At 44.0% G+C, this 16,638-nt stretch overlaps 1 protein-coding gene across 1 annotated transcript in view; it reads right to left on the bottom strand.

Annotated features, from left to right (window-relative positions):
- Positions 1-15,648, bottom strand: part of LOC136653081 (olfactory receptor 5AR1-like) — a 43,187-nt gene extending 27,539 nt beyond the window's left edge. Inside the window, exons 1-3 of the mRNA XM_066630006.1 lie at positions 15,240-15,648; positions 14,836-15,205; positions 10,036-10,205 (exon numbers count right to left, since the gene is read on the bottom strand). Of these exons, the coding sequence (XP_066486103.1) occupies positions 10,036-10,205; positions 14,836-15,205; positions 15,240-15,648 (949 nt within the window). The remainder of the gene's footprint in view (positions 1-10,035; positions 10,206-14,835; positions 15,206-15,239) is intronic.
- Positions 15,649-16,638: the final 990 nt, after the last annotated feature.

Here is a 16,638-nt window from a genome sequence, read left to right as displayed (position 1 = left end):
CAGTTTACATCCCAATCCTACCCAAAGTGCCACTGTGCGATCCAGTGGGGTCGGTGCAGCCTCCGCTGTATCCAGGGCTGGAATGGAGGCAGCTGGAGATCTCCTTGAGGTAAGGGAGAATTTGTCCCCTTACTCATAAGAACATAAGAACAGCCCCACTTGATCAGGCCATAGGCCCATCTAGTCCAGCTTCCTGTAACTCACAGCAGCCCCACCAAATGCCCCAGGGAGCACACCTGATAACAAGAGACCTGCATCCTTGTCAGACCCTTTGCATCTGACATAGCCCATTTCTAAAATCAGGAGGTTCCACATACACATCATGGCTCGTAACCCGTAATGGATTTGTCCTCCAGAAACTTGTCCAATTCCCTTTTAAAGGCATCCAGGCCAGATGCCGTCACCACATCCTGTGGCAAGGAGTTCCACAGGCCAACCACACACTGAGTAAAGAAATATTTTCTTTTGTCTGTCATAACCCTCCCAACACTCAATTTGAGTGGATGTCCCCTGGTTCTGGTGTTATATGAGAGTGTAAAGAGCATCTCTCTATCCACTCTGTCCATCCCCTGCATCATTTTGAATGTCTCAATCATGACCTCCCTCAGATGGATACTCCTTATCAATCCCTTGCAAACTCTATAGGTCTACTTGAAACTGTGCAAGCTTATTCATAGGTGCAGAAACAAGTAGCCCCATGTAGGATTTTCAGGCCTGGGAGCGGGTGAGGATGCAGAGGAGGCCTGCTCCGCCATTCCTGATTCCTCCCAGGCCTGAACAAACATTTTTTTTTTCATCCTCATGTAGAAATAATGATAAAAATGATAATAGCAATAATAATCAGAAAGTAACTTTGCAGTCTTTCACTCACCCATCTGCACTGAAATCCCATCTTCAGGGCACTGGACACAATCATAGCAACAAATCTGCTGCCCCTGGCGAACAAGCCTATTCTGGCCAGGATGGCACTTCTCAACACATCTGGACTGGGGCACCATCTAAGAATGATCACAGGAAATGGGTGTGTGTGTAGGTATCAACTGAATGGTACAGATTGCTATGATGTTCATTTTTCTCCATTTAATGACATACCTAGTCTTCTGTTTACATCCATGTGCCCTCAAAGTAACCAGCTATTTTATACCTTTCTCTTATCAACTCTATAACCAGACCAACACTGGTTCTCTTTGGACCTGTGCCAGCTCTTCAGCTGGCACAAGTCAGAGGAGACAAAGGGCGCCTGTTGGTTGGCTCCAGAAGGGATAGCTTCCAGCACAAGTCACTTGTGCCACGTTCCACACCCTCCTTCCTCTGAAACCCAGTCTTCCCAAATCTGCTCCAAACCTCCCACCCCTGGCCCCATTCTGCCCACCCTGCTGATTTACCAAGGACCTTCAGAGGATCTTCTCTTTCAATCATGGTGAGAGGGTACCCTTGCCATCCAGAGCGGTAGCCTGGAAGCAAGCAGCTACGAGCACTTCCCAATGCTGTAACCGTATTCCACCACCAGGACCCTAGTCCTGGAGGCACACTGGTATGTTAAGATTGGGCCATTAGAGTAGAATCCTGTTCATGTCTACTCAGAAGTCATTTCCACGGAATTAAATGGAACGCACTCCATTTTTTCAAAGAATTACAGCCTCAGCCTCCCCTGCAGTCTCCCAATTCTTGATTCAGAAAACAGCATCATTCTCCTCACCTGCTTGAACCTGGGATTCAACAGGATGGCACTTCCATTCAAGGTGAACTCTCTGCCTGCAGGAGCCTGGGGGTCCATCCTGCCAACACTGATGCTCTTGAAGGAGTGATTGGGGAATGTGACTGTGTTGATGATATCCAATGAACTTGCCAGATCTCCCTGCTGGTCGAGAGAAATTTCCTCCCCGGCACTGTTGTTGAAATGGACGTTTCTCAGGAAAGAATTGATCTGGGTCAGAAGGTGAGAGGTAGAAAGACAGATAAATAGAAGAACAGATTGTTTCTGTTTGTGTGTATGTGCGTGTGTGCGCACGCATATAAACACACATGCCATACGGACACAAACAGGTAAATCCAAGTCATATGAACCTTGTTAGCTGCTTATCAGTGGACTTTGGGGAGAGTCGCTCCAGCTGCTGCTTTTGGAAATGTATCTCACACACCTGCTCAGAACAGGAATTATTGATCTCCTAGTTCCGTGAGATGGTATGTAGTGGTGAGCATTTCATCATGGAAGAAGTTCAGTGTTTTATATTGAAGCAAAGTTGGGAGGGTTTTCTGTTTTTTGGAGAGCATAAAACAGAACTTTGCTTCCAAGAAGGAATTGCAGAATTGAGCAATTGTAGCTGTCTATTCCCATCAGTTCAGCTTCCTACTTTTTTGTTGACTCGTCATAGATGAAACCTGGGATGTGTGGTGCATGGGGACCTTTCACCCTTCTAGGAAGGCCTTTGTTCAAGGTCTTGGTTTCTGTGCCTGGTCTTTTTTGAATATGAGCTGGCCTGGCTCAGGCCATTGTGCCACTCCTCCGTGCTCCTTCATGCTCAACCCCCTAGTGGGTCCCAAATCACAGTTTGAGAAACACTAGCCCACACCTTGTGTTCATTCATGCTCAGCCCTCTCATGCTCAGTGTTCCCGTTATTTTGCACCATGAGGTGGATGTTACTCTAGAAGCCCAATCCTTTGGCTCATTTATGACACAGAGAGGACATCTCACTTTCAGAAATGCCTTTCCACAGATCACTGACAACGGCCATTTTAGAGACATTGCAGCAAACAGCAGCAGTGGTGGTAGACACTTGTTAGGTCCGATACTACCTAATTCCCCACATGACCAATGCAGAGGCCCCAATGCAGCTCCTGCTTAATCCTGTGAGGGAATTTCTGACTTTCCCAGGATAAACCTGTGCCTGGCCAAAAGGGCTACTCAGACCTGTGCCAGCTCTATATGTGACACACTTCTGTGAGGTTGCAGTTCAGGGGATCAAAGCCAGGAATGGGTCAGGATTTGACGGCTACTGCTGCTGCTGAACCTACCCACTTCCCAGTCCCAACCTGCCATACTCCCTGCACCATTGCCACCCCATGCTGCCTACCCCACCTGGCCCTCCCCTCCTCATCTCCCTCCAACCACCTACATGCACTTACTAGAACCAGCAGGTTTCCACTGCCTGTGTCATGCGGACCTGGCTGTTCACCACTTCTGGCAGTGACCGCGCCACGAGATCTGGCAAGTCACCTTTGGAAAAAGCCAGAAAGCACTCGGCATCATCAGGATCAGGCTGTTAACTTCAGATCATGTGATGCCACAGTGTGCAAAGATTAGCGAGTTCTGAACAACTTGTAACTTACAAAGCTCAACACAACCCATTAGTGAGAAATGCTCAGAAGCAAGGAGCAGGCCAGAGGATTTGTGCAGATATCATTACACACTTGGGAATAAAACCCATTGAATAGAGAGGAATTTCTTCCATCCCTACCAACTGCTATAAGAGGCACCTTTTAAAATGTGTCCTCATGTTTAGCAGATGGCAAGTAACTGTCCCTCATCACCCCAGCATGGCATCTTTTCAGTGGCTGTTGCTGGTGCTTTCTCCATTTTTTTCTTTTCTTTCCAGATTGTGAGCCCTTTGGGGGATGGGGAGCCATTCTTTAATTTACCTGTGTGAGCTGCTTTGTGAATTGCTTTTTTTTTTTAAAGGATATAAATATTCTTAATAATGATGATACTTATTGCACTATCAGCTAATGTAGAAATTCATTTATGACTACAAGTACTTTCCACTGCCTTCTGCACATGAATTAGGAACCAGAATCCAGCCAGTTTTTGTGTCAAAATGCACTTGTGGTTTATTACACTCAAATTGAGAGAGACGGGCAAGATAGTCCGACCTGCCATGGTTGGAGATTCCAGATACTCAATGTAGCTCCATCTCTGATGGCTTTTGGCTTGGATCTTGATGAAAACATGGCATGGAGAGCATGTGCGACAGAATACACAGCATTGTAGATCCTGTAGCTCTGGCCAGTCATTTGCATTTCAAACACAGGTGCTGGGAGGCTCCTCAACTTCTCCTTCCCACTGCACTTTGCAACTCCTCTCACAGAGGACAAGGGAAGAAAACATTTAAATGCCAAAGCCCAAAACTGTGGCATGAAAAGAAGCTTTGATTGGTAAGGGTTGATTGTCTCCAAGAAATCTTCATATCCTGGCATATCATTTGAGTGGAGGGCAAAGTATAACGTACCATTGAATGTTTTGGGTGTAAACAGAGCCAGATGTTCTACAGCTGCAAAATCCCACTGAGCTGTAATGATCCAAACCTTTTCTATTGGCTTTCTTAATTTAATTTCATTGAGGATTAGAACTCTTCGGAAAATCTCCATTGATCGTCCATCCCCGTTAAGAAGAATCACATTGCTTTTGCTCAATAACAGAGTAGAATTTATTCTTTCTGTGGTACAAAGTAGGAGATCATCAGATGGATCCCAGTAACTCTTTAGTGTTGGAATTATTTCTGTAAACTCAGCACAAATGTTGTTCTCCAGGAGCTTAGATGTCAAGCTCTGCAGGAAAATTGCCCCAATTTCATCATCTGAAACAATGACACCAATCCATGTCCATCCAAAGTGCTTAAGGAGATGAAGAATCCCATCATGCTGAGAATTTCCAGTTGGAAGCATGTTATGGAGTAAAGGAAACTGAGTTTTATCACTCAATACATGGTGAAAGGAGTTGTAATTGAACTAAGGAGAAAAGACAACAGTATTTTTAGAGGTGACAGAAACCTTTCTCTCCTCCTGAGTTTCAAAATTTTTCTCCCAATCTCTAGCAAGAGGGAATGTGCCCCTCAAGGTTTCTGATTCAGCACCAAACATTGTGAAATCTGAATGTCCTCTAATGCTTTGCTATTGGCAGGAGTATTGAAGGGCTAAGTTCAAAGGATAGAGAAATACATACATATCTCTCAATACGGAGAAATTTGAATTCATTCTACATGAAGAGAAATGTTTAACTAAACACAAAATTGCACAACAACATACACACCACACTTCTGTATTCATAACAGCCATTCTAAACAGAACAAAACAACAGAAAAAAAGAGTTTCTTTTTCTAATGTATGCTGGTGCAAGTACCAGGTGGCTACCTGAAGAGGACCTGGGCTGAGCCAAATGGGCAGAGCCAAATTTTTTATCTTGGCTGCTTTGGGGGAATGACCTACGAATAAATGCACCAGCTGGACTGCTCCCTTCATTTCCATTAATCAAGTGCAATGTTCATTTCAAGGAAGGAACATACTTGTGGAAGTTTGTAGGTATTTAAGATGCTGGGCATGTGGATTGTATTTTGGGGGATGATCCCTCCAATGATGGCCATGAGCTTGTGTTTCTGGCCACAATGGTAATTATAGCGACACCCTGTGAAAAGGAGATTCAGAGTGCCATAAGCGCTCCCCAATGAATTCAAAATATCTGCAAAGGTGATGCGTCTCAGCGTCTTGTTGGATAAGAAGTTGGCATTCCTGTTGATCTCATTTATGGCAAACTCAATAGCAAGAGCTTCATGGTATTTCCTGGGGAACATACTGCAATGAGAGTTTCACTTGATTAAGGCACATGCAATGAACTCTTTCTGCTACAGAAACTGTTGGAGTTATGCCATGTAAGAGCAAAACCCGCATACCTCTAAAGGATCACGTTAATGTTTTGAATAATTTTGTTTTCCACATCTTTTTTTTTAATCCTCTAAAATCCTCCCTTTGAGGGCTGTGATGAACTCACCAAATTTGATTTTATTTGCTGCAAGCTGATGTCAGCTTATCACATAGCACAGATTTTAAACATAGCTACCTAGATAAACAGACATTGTATCTGAGTGTCTGTTTTATGTTTAGATAGTCCCTCCATTGAATCCTAATCCATGCTGTGATATGGTACATCCCAACCCCAGGATGAACACTTCAGTGATGAATAGAGATTTATTTTGTGTTTGGCCAAGGTAATTGGGGAAGGACTTGAGCTGAGGCAGGAATTGAATTCCTTTGGTTTCTTCTAGCTTCTTCTTATTTTAATTATTTATTTAAAAGATATTTATCCCAACTTTCCTCTGCCGGAGCACATGCCGTATGCAGCTTACAATTTAAGGATAAAATATACACTGTATCAAATCAATAAATAAAACCAGCAAAAAATAAATAAATCCAATTTGAAAAGGGTAAAAACACTCAAGGATCTTCTGTGAAAGCACAGGAAGGAGACAAGCCATCACCCAAATGTCAAACGAAACAAAAAGGTTTTGAACCCTCACTTAAACGCCTTGGGGGGGTAGATCTTAATTTTCCCAGTACGGGGTTCCTTAATTGTGGCACCACTACTGAGAAGGCTCACCCCTGTGCCACCATCCTCCTAACTTATACCACTATGAGAAATGTAGCAGAAAGTCAGCATGCCACAGAGATCTGGCAGTGGATTGAGATATGGGATTTTCAGCTTCACGAGTGTTGCTGCTCTTTCAGAGCCTGAGCACCCTGCCCTGGTTCTTTGCAGCCAAATTATTAGGCTACAAAAGACGCTGCAGAACAGCTTGGAAACAAGTTGGAACATGGATTAACAGACATGCATGTATCTCATCCCTTCCATAGGAATAAATTCAGGATGGTTGGATTTCTTCTGCTCTCAATCCAAATTTAGAAAGATTTATTGCAAACTGAAAGTGACAGACATGTTGCGGAACAAGAGGACTTTACTTGAATAGGAATCTAGTCACACACAGAGAAACAGAGAAATGTAACAAAAATGTCAAGAGTAATTGTATAATGCCTGTATCTGTATATTATTGTTGTTGTTGTTGTTGTTGTTGTTATTGTTGTTGTTAACAGTATTAATATACCGCTTTTCAACAAAAGATCACAAAGCGGTTTACAGAGAAAAATCAAATAACTGATATCTAAAAAATTATATTGTTTCTGCATTCAGATATTATCCAGGAGAGGATGGCTGAAATAAGTACTTACAGCATGATGAGTGACCATTTTGGTCTGGCATTAAAGGGAAGTTCCCTGAGCTCTGCGTGTACGAAAGATGTAAATTCACCAATTAGAATACCTTCTAAAGAATTAGTGTCTACGGGGCAGGACTGCGAATCACTTCGAGGGTCACAATTCATACTGACACTATGAGGCAGTTGCAGTAGCAAAGTTATCAGCAGTAAAGGAATCAGTCTGCAGATCAGAAAGCCTTGGCCCCAGACATACTGGGCCCCCTTCATTGTGACATATCTGGCCATCATCAGTGCTGTTACTGCCATCAGCATTCTTGAAAAGTGCTATAAAATGGACCTCAAATCTGACACTAGTTACAGCTTCCCCACTACACAGACCCTGAAATTCCCTTTAGTTACAGCTCTGCCTGTTTTCAGTGAAACTCTCAGAAATGTGAAACCCAAATTGCTTTGAACTGGGTCTTTATAACCAACTATAGAAGTGAAGAGTGTATCACCTTGTGTGTTGTTACAAAATCTGCAAGTGCCTTCTGCTAATCCTTGGCGTATTCACTACCTGACCGATTATGAAAATTGCAGGGTTGAGAATTGTTCTTCCCAAAGCACTTGAAGACCTGCCAGACTAAAGTAAACATGTTGGATGGATCCACAGTCAAAAATTGCTCTGCACTGGGAAGGAAGTAAAGGTCTCCAGTGCATGTTGGGTATGGAACATAACGTACTGAAAGAATATCTACTAGCACAAGCGCTGTGGGTAAAAGGAAATTGTCAGTGACCAGAAGCTCAGATTTCCTCCTAAACCCATAACTTTTTTTCTTTTTCTTGCATATTCTGAAGACATTGTGTGTGTCTCTGTGTGTGTTTTCAATTCCATTTGTCTTAGTGATTTTCAACCTTTTTCACCTCACAGCAGAGGAGGTGGCACAAGTCTGAGGAGACCCATAGGGGCCAGCGACCCTTACCCAGGGGTAAGGGGAAAATTTCCCCTTGCCTCTGGTTGAGCTACTTCTGGTGGCTATCCTGCGCTGGATACAGCACTAGCCTCTTTGCTTGCCTGTTCCAGCGCAGGATAGAATTGTGCTTAAGGCACATGTGAAAGGTGGCTACAGGAGATGAAATCCCACTTGGCAACAAAGCAACTGCAGATTAGAATCTTATTGCCAAACTCAGAAAGGACTGTTGTTTTAGTGGATCACATGCTGGAGTTGTACTGAGAAAATCCACATTCAAATCTCAGCTTAGCCACGAAGACTTCTGAGTAACCAAAGGCCAGTCAAAATTTGTCACACAAATTTATTTCTCAGGCTTTGTGAGAATAAAAGAGAAGCATGTGTGCTACTCTGGAATCCTTAGGGTCAGATATCAGTATAATAGAAATATCATTTTTGGGGACCCCAAGAGAAGATTTCCATTACCCACCCAGTATCCTCTTTCTAAATATGGATATTGAAACTATAAGTGTTATAGTTCACACAGTGTTGTCAGAAACATATCCCATATTTCTGGCAAACTAAGCTAATGGTGATCCAGCAACAGAAAAGCTTTGAAATAAAAGCTTGAAAATTGAGAGCAAAAGGAGGAAACAATTTACATTATGATTACATGAGGTGCTTTGAATCAAGCTAGAAGAATCTAAATTTGTTGTGCTCATTAAGTTGTAGCTCATCTTACTTTGTATGGAAAAATATGTTTCCCAATATATTCATCATCCCTATTATACAAAGATATAAACCTAATATATTCATGTGTGTGTGCATGCACATTCCAAATAAAAAAATTGTAACAGATGTGTGTGTGTGCGCATTCCAAATAAAAAATGGTAACAGATCTACAGGTGGAGCCTATTTATCCGTGGTAGTTCCGCATGATTATCAAAAAACCTCGTTGTGCTAAATGCCATAGATATATGCAAATTTGCTGCATCCTGACACTTCCGGATGGAAGGAAACTAAGGCAGCTGTTCTCAGTTCCCTCCCCTCCACTCTGTACTCAGCCCTCCTGTTGCCAGCTGTCCTGCTTCTTTCACAGTTGGAATGGTGAGCTTGCTTGGGAAGCCTCGTCCTCTGGCCACCATCATGGAAGTTCTCATGCTTTGCTTGGTGGGTAGGTTTGCTTGTGCAACATGTGGGGGGGATTTGGCAAACACTCCCTTGGTTTTTTAAAGCAATCCCCTCTGTTGCTACCACACCTGCCCCTGTGTGTGCATGTGTGTGTGTGTGTGTGTGTGTGTGTGCGTGAGAGAGAGAGAGAGAGAGAGAGAGAGAGAGAGAGAGAGAGAGAGAGAGAGAGAGCTCTACCTTGCTGCACCTTGCTGTGATCTGGTTACACAGGGTTTCCCGCCCCCCTCTTCAGCCTCTTTGCTGGCTCAGGGGCTCCAGGAATGTTACTGTTCCTTGGAAAGGGGAACCTCTTCCATGGCTCCAGGGCTATTCCCTGCCTGGAATAGACCTCCAACATGCAAAATTCCCCTGCAAGATGCCCCTCAAGCTGCAATGTCCTTTTCCCATCCAACAGCTGCAGCTTAGAAATGGCGAGATTCAGCATTACCTATGTCAAGGTCACTGGATTCAGCTATAAATTCCAGGAGAAGCATCTGTGCTGAGTGTAAATCAGACAGGTCTTAACCATTCCAACCTCTGTAGATTCAAAGTGTACTCCATAGAAATTGATAACTTCTTGCACCCAGTGGGATGTAATTATTATTATTAATAATAAAAATATAGCACCATCAATGTGCATGGTACTTTACATTAGAAGAGAAGTCCTTGCTCTGAGGAGCTCACAGACACAATAAGAACAAGGGACTTGACTGAGGAAGGGCACCAAGGAAACGTCCTGTTTTGGACATCTTTTTCTCAAACAGCAATTTCATTCCAAACCACATTGTGAATTATTTCTAAAATGTGGGACACTTTCAAAAGTGGATTGTATCACAAACATCCTCTGTTCCAAGAGTGAAACTTGAAAGTTCCACAAGGCAGGCAGAAGCATATTTAATATAGCTAATATAGAGAACTGAGTCTTGACTTCACAATATTGAAGCAGTAAACCCACAATCATTTGGATTCTGTGAATGTAGTTTTATGGCTTTCTGGAGTGCCCCTTGCACATCCATGTTTCTCAAGCTATAGATGATCGGATTAAGCATTGGTGTGAGAATCCTGTATAGCACAGGCAAAATCCGATCCTGCTCCTGGGAGTATGTGGAGTTGGGACAGATGTATGTGTTGAGGGAGGTTAGGGTGTGTGTAGGAGTCTCCAGCAGAGCAAAAACAAACGGCAGCACAACAGAAATGCGAGGCTGATGTCCAAGGCAATCTGTCAGAAGGCAAAGAAGCACTTGACACGAGAGTTAGGTTCCATCACCAAGATATATTATATACAAGGATATTTACAGCAACACTGGTCAGTCATACAGCAACACACATTTATGGCATCCTGATTCCTATTCCCCAGCTCACTTACATGCTCACCCTCGCACTCACACTCACCGTTGAGTGTTTGTCTGCGGCCTTGTTATATGCAGAAGGCACACCCACAATCAACTGCACAGAGTCAGCAATCAGGAACAGCTGCTACCTGTTACTTGCAACAAACAGACTATTCACCATAGCGTTTGTTACATTCCCTCCTGTGCACAGGACCTGAGTGATTTCCTGGGTTCAGACCTCAACACCCCTCCAAATCATTCTGGTCCTGTCCCAGTGCACAATCTTTTACATTTAACTGATAACAGAATTTTTCATGTTTCGTTACAGACAATGGTTTTGTCAATACATCCGCCAGCTGTGCCTCCGTAGGACAATAGTTTAATACAATTAAACGGTTTTGTATTGCCTCCCTTACATTAGCATGTCTCAGCTCTATATGCTTAGTTCTGTTTTTAATTCTGTCTGACTTTGCCATGGCAATACATGTTTCATTGTCTTCCAGAATTTGGATTGGTACACTCATGTTAAGCCCTAGATCTATCAACAGCTGTTTGTACCATATTACTTCGGTACAGGCCAAGGATAGACTACCATATTCTGCTTCTGATGAGGATAGCGCAACGTACGTCTGCTTTACGCAACACCAGCCAATCAGAGCGCCTGCAAACATTATAGCCAGACCAGAAATAGACTTTCTTGTGTCTGGACAATTGCCCCAGTCTGCACCAGCATATATGAGTAGTTCTTCTGGGCCTTGTGGATTAAGAACTAACCTATGATGTAGAGTACCCTTTAGATATCTTAGAAGTCTTTTTAGTGCTTGGAAATGTTGCTGTGTAGGAGCGGATACAAACCTGCTCAGTATATCAATAGCACAAGCAACATCAGGTCTAGTCCACTGAGAAAGATATTGCATGCTGCCCACTACCGATTGATACATTTCCCGATCACAAGGTGGACTCTCTGCACTTGCAGTTTGCATGAAATTAGGGACCATAGGTGTTTTGCAACATTTGCACTCATTCATATTGCACCTCTCTAGCAACTCTACTATTTTCTGTGCCTGGTGTAATTTGTACCCTCCAGGAGTGGGTATTACATTCACTCCGAGATATTTGCTAATGGGACCAAGGGTTCTTAGGGTGAGGTGTTTCCTTAATTCTATTAATACCTCCTCAATTTTCTGTTGAGTCTTCGCCAAAACAATAAGATCATCCACAAACACCGTCACAAGTATCTGGTTCTCTCCATTATCTTTTATATACAGACATGGGTCCGCCTTGGATGCTGTGAACCCAATGTCTTTTAGACGGGAATCTAAACAGACATTCCACTGGTGGGGGCTTTGCCTTAGCCCATATATGGCTTTTTGTAGACATAATACCTGCCCTTCTTGAAGGCTTTGAAATCCTTCAGGCTCTTGCATACACAACATTATCCCCTCTTCCAATGGGGCGTGTAAAAATGCTGTTTCTATATCCACATACATGGTTTTCCAGCCACGCCTGGCAGCATAAAACCAAAACGGTTCTAAAGGTTTCAGCTCGGACAGTAGGTGAGAAGATCTCATCATAGTCCTGAGCTGTCTGGCTAAACCCCTTTGCCACCAACCTTACCTTATAGACCGGTGTTCCTCCAGTCTGGCTCTGTTTTAGTTTAAAGACCCAGCGAGTGCCAATCGCTTTCTTGCCCTGGGGAAGAGTTGCAGCTGAAAATACAGCATGCTTTCTCATAGATTCTATTTCAGCCTTCATGGCCTCCTCCCAGCGCATCCTCTCAGCATTAGGTAGCTTCTTAACTTGGGAGTAATCCTGGGGTTCCGGCCCTACAGTCTGACACATTGAAATTGACTCAGGCACATAACGATCAGGGGGTTTTGTCACTCGTGTGGTTCTGTGTAAGACAGGTGAAACAGGATCCTGTGAAGTTATTTCTGTTTTCTGCCTACTTTCAATTTTGGGTTCACATGTTGTACCTGTTGTCTAGGTGACACCCTTCTAGGCGATTGAGAAGCATTTTCACTTTCATCAATCCCAGGTGCAAGAGGTATAAACACAGTTTGTTCTACTGAAGTCCATTTAGGGTTATAAAATTTCACAGACCTGGAGATTATTAACTTGCCTGACTTGGTCATCAACCTATACCCCTTACTTCCAGGTTCATAACTTAGCAGGGTAACAGGCTGAGCTCTGGGAGCTCGCTTTCTGCTCCTTCTCTGCACCAGTACTTCCCCACATGTACCAAATGGGTATAAATGTTTTAGAGAGGGAGGTTCCCCATGTAACATTTGATAGGGAGTCATTCCAACTATAGAGGAGTAGGTGTGATTAAAGACATAGCAGGCACATTTTGCAGCCTCCGCCCAATAGCCATAAGGAAGCCATAAGGAAGCCAGAACATATATTTTGAATACCTGTCAAGAACAAGTAGTAGGAACCTGGCACCACCAATAGATTTATCCATGGGTCCTATTAGATCTGAGTCAACAAGCTCTAGGGGTTTACTAGCTACCCGCTCACTCCTATTTGCCACAGAAGCTGCTGTTATATTAACCTTTTTACAGACAGCACAATTCAGGAACTCTTTACAAGGGGTTAAATTCAAGCCCTTTGAATACTTTACTGTTTGCAAAACAGCCTTGAAGCTTGGATGTCCTAAGGACCTATGCAAGACATGGATGCAACCATGATGCTTAGGGTTGATAGCATGTGTAACATGTGCCTCAGCCCTAGGCTGGACAATAAACAGGCCATCTTTTTCAATTCCCAGCATACATTTCTTCCCTTGTTTGGACACTGTGCAATGCTTCCCAGCAAAAACAACATGATAGCCCTTTTTGCACAACGCTGATACACTGAGCAAACTGTGTTGTAAATTCGGAGCATATAGGACCCCCTCCAAAGGTTCACACAGTTCTGGCAAGTGAACCACCCCACATCCTTCCACAGGAGAGGACAGCCCATCCACCAATACCACGTAAGACCTATCAGGTGATCCTAAAGTGGAAAAAAACACTCTTAGAATTTGCTACATGCTCAGTTGCACCACTGTCCAATATCCATACAATGGAGGTTGACTCCTTTTCAGTTGCATGTACCAGAGAAACCTCTGGTCTATGTTTGCCACATGGCCCTTGCCTTCGAGGCTTCCTGGAGCCCTCCTTGCAGGGCAGGCCCTTTGTAAATGATCTTCTGCACCACAGGAAAAACACTTCCTCACATAGTGCAGTGCAGGCATGGGGGAGGACACATCCATACTGCAGGTTGCACCTGCAGAAACAGGGGCAGACGTAGTCCTTCCTCTGGAGTTGTTTTCCAGACGTCGCTCGTGCTCCTGCTGCAGCTGGCCAGTGATGTAAGCAAGAGTCAATTGAGCCTCTGGTAAACATTCCAAAGCAGTGACCAAATGGTCAAAGATCTGATCCAGAGAGGACAACACAATATAGGCTTTCTGCACCTCTGGAAAAATCATATTTTGCTTCTGCAACCTCAGGAACATGTTTTTCATGTAGAGCATGTGCTCTGTAACACTGGCTCCTGCCCGCATCTGAGCACGATACAACTGCCGTGTGAGAGCAATCTTTGAGGCCACAGTCGTTTGCACATGAATCTGCCTCAAGGTCTCCCAACACACAGCTGCAGAGGTGATTCCACGAACATGCACTATCTGACTCTCTCCCACACATAGCACAATGGTAACCAGCGCACGTTCCACCAACCTCCTTTCAGCAGCGTCTGGTTGGGGTGGGGGGTTCTCCACCACAGTCCATAGCCCCTCCTTACGTAGGAACATTTCCACATGGGTAGCCCAGGTGAGGTAATTCGTCTCATGGAGCTTTACGATAGGAAAGCCAGTCAAAGCCATCTCGGTGCCAGCAGCCTGCATTCCGTCTTACAGCAACAGCAGATAAGACCCACGCTTCCAGGCAGCAAATGAAAACAGGAACGACCTTGGAAACATCAACAGCCTGGGTCCATAACCTGTTGAGGGAGGTTAGGGTGTGTGTAGGAGTCTCCAGCAGAGCAAAAACAAATGGCAGCACAACAGAAACGCGAGGCTGATGTCCAAGGCAATCTGTCAGAAGGCAAAGAAGCACTTGACACGAGAGTTAGGTTCCATCACCAAGATATATTATATACAAGGATATTTACAGCAACACTGGTCAATCATACAGCAACACACATTACGGCATCCTGATTCCAATTCCCCAGCTCACCCTACATGCTCACACTCACCGTTGAGTGTTTGTCTGCGGCCCTGTTATATGCACAAGGCACGCCCACAATCAGCTGTACAGAGTCAGCAATCAGGAACAGCTGCTACCTGTTACTTGCAACAAACAGACTATTCACCATAGAGTTTGTTACATTCCCTCCTGTGCACAGGACCTGAGTGATTTCCTGGGTTCAGACCTCAACAGTATGTGAAGATGATGGTGCCAAAGTAGATGTTGACCACAGTCAGGTGAGAAGCACAGGTAGAAAAGGCCTTGAGACGCCCTTCCTTTGTGCTAATCCTGAGAATGGCTGAAACTATATAGACATACGACACCAGAGTAACCAGAAATGAACACATGATCACACCTCCACCCACCACAAAGGTCGCAATTTGATTGGCTTGAGTGTCAGAACAGGAGAGCGGAAACAGGTGTGGGATGTCACAAAAGAAGTGTTGGATGACATTGTCCTGGCAGAAAGACAAAAGGGATATCATGCCAGAGTGCACACCAGAGTTAGGCAAGCCCAAAATCCAGGCAGATGCTGCCAGCCACACACATGTTTTGGGGTTCATGAATACACCAACATACATGAATACATACATGAATATGGTTCATGAATACACCATAGTGCAGTGGGTGGCAAATGACAGCATACCGGTCATATGCCATCACACCCAGCAGGAGGCATTCAACGCCACCAAAGGAGATGAAGAAATACATTTGGGAGAAGCAACCAGCAAGGGAGATTCGCTTGTCCTGAGAGAGATAACTTATCAGCATCTTGGGAACAGTGGAAGATGTGAACCCAATGTCCACAACAGAGAGATTACCCAGAAAGAAATACATGGGGTTGTGCAGTCTGCTGTCCAAAGCGATGATGAGAAGAATGAGAGTGTTTCCACCTACGGCAACCAAGTAGCAAAGGAGAAAGAGACCAAAGAGAATGAGTTGGACCTCTGGGTCACTGGAGAGCCCCAGGAGTATAAATTCAGTAACAGCTGTGCCATTCTGCACCATCCGATGTAGGGGCTCCATCTGTGAGGGAATATTAAATGGAATATTTGTCAAAAGGTGGCACATGGAATAGAGGGTTTAGCCACACAAATACAAGCATGACAACAGTCAAAGCACAACGGCAGTTTTTCTTTTCAATCCCTAGAAAGCATTTGTGCTGCCCCATTCTTTGCTTTCTCTCTCTCTTTCCAGCTTCCTCCTCCTAATGAACTCTCAGAAACTCACAGAATTTATATATCTTTAACTTTTCAAGAAGAAACATCAGCTTTCACAAACTCCAGTTCTCAGGACTATGGGAATATCTGATCCAACCCCATTATAATGGAATTCGGTGGGGGGTTAGCCTACCTCCGCACCTGAACTCCATTCCCTGCTAACACTAAAAATGCTTTTCTCCAACCAGCGCACATGAAGTATTTTTAAGCACATCATCTTCCCTTCTGATTGTAACAGTGTTGTATCAGGGCAGGGGTACATCCAGTGTTACAACCAGAGACAAAATTTGGATGCACAGATCAAGCTAAATATAGCACAGAACATTTTTTCCCTCAAGACAAACTTTTTGGAAGAGAGTTGCGATTGGATCTCCTAATATTTGTTTTTAACTTTAAAGTTAACAGATTCTAGATTTGTCTGAAATAACAGATTCAGATGAAAGAGTGTTTATTCTTTATACTTATTCTATCTCTCCCCCCTTGGGGCAAATAGCCCTTACTCTGCCATGTCCCAGAAAACCCACTTACCATTGCATCATCAATATATCAAGACAAGGAAAATTCCAGTTCTAGGACCACATACTGTATTAAAGGGAGGCAGGGAGGCTGTGGGGGGCATGCACTGGATCCTATCCCCCTTTTCTTCAGCCTCCCCACCTCCTTTTCTCCCTAAACTTCCACTAGTGAAATTGCTAGTCTGAGGAAACCCACTGAGGAGCAGGAGGCTTACAAAAGTGTCAGGGAATTAAAACTCCTTTTGCCTCTGAAGCCTCCTGAT

This window comes from Tiliqua scincoides, chromosome 5 (genome assembly GCF_035046505.1).
Source record: "Tiliqua scincoides isolate rTilSci1 chromosome 5, rTilSci1.hap2, whole genome shotgun sequence".
Taxonomy (NCBI): domain Eukaryota; kingdom Metazoa; phylum Chordata; class Lepidosauria; order Squamata; family Scincidae; genus Tiliqua; species Tiliqua scincoides.
This window is presented reverse-complemented; position numbering and strand designations above follow the sequence as displayed.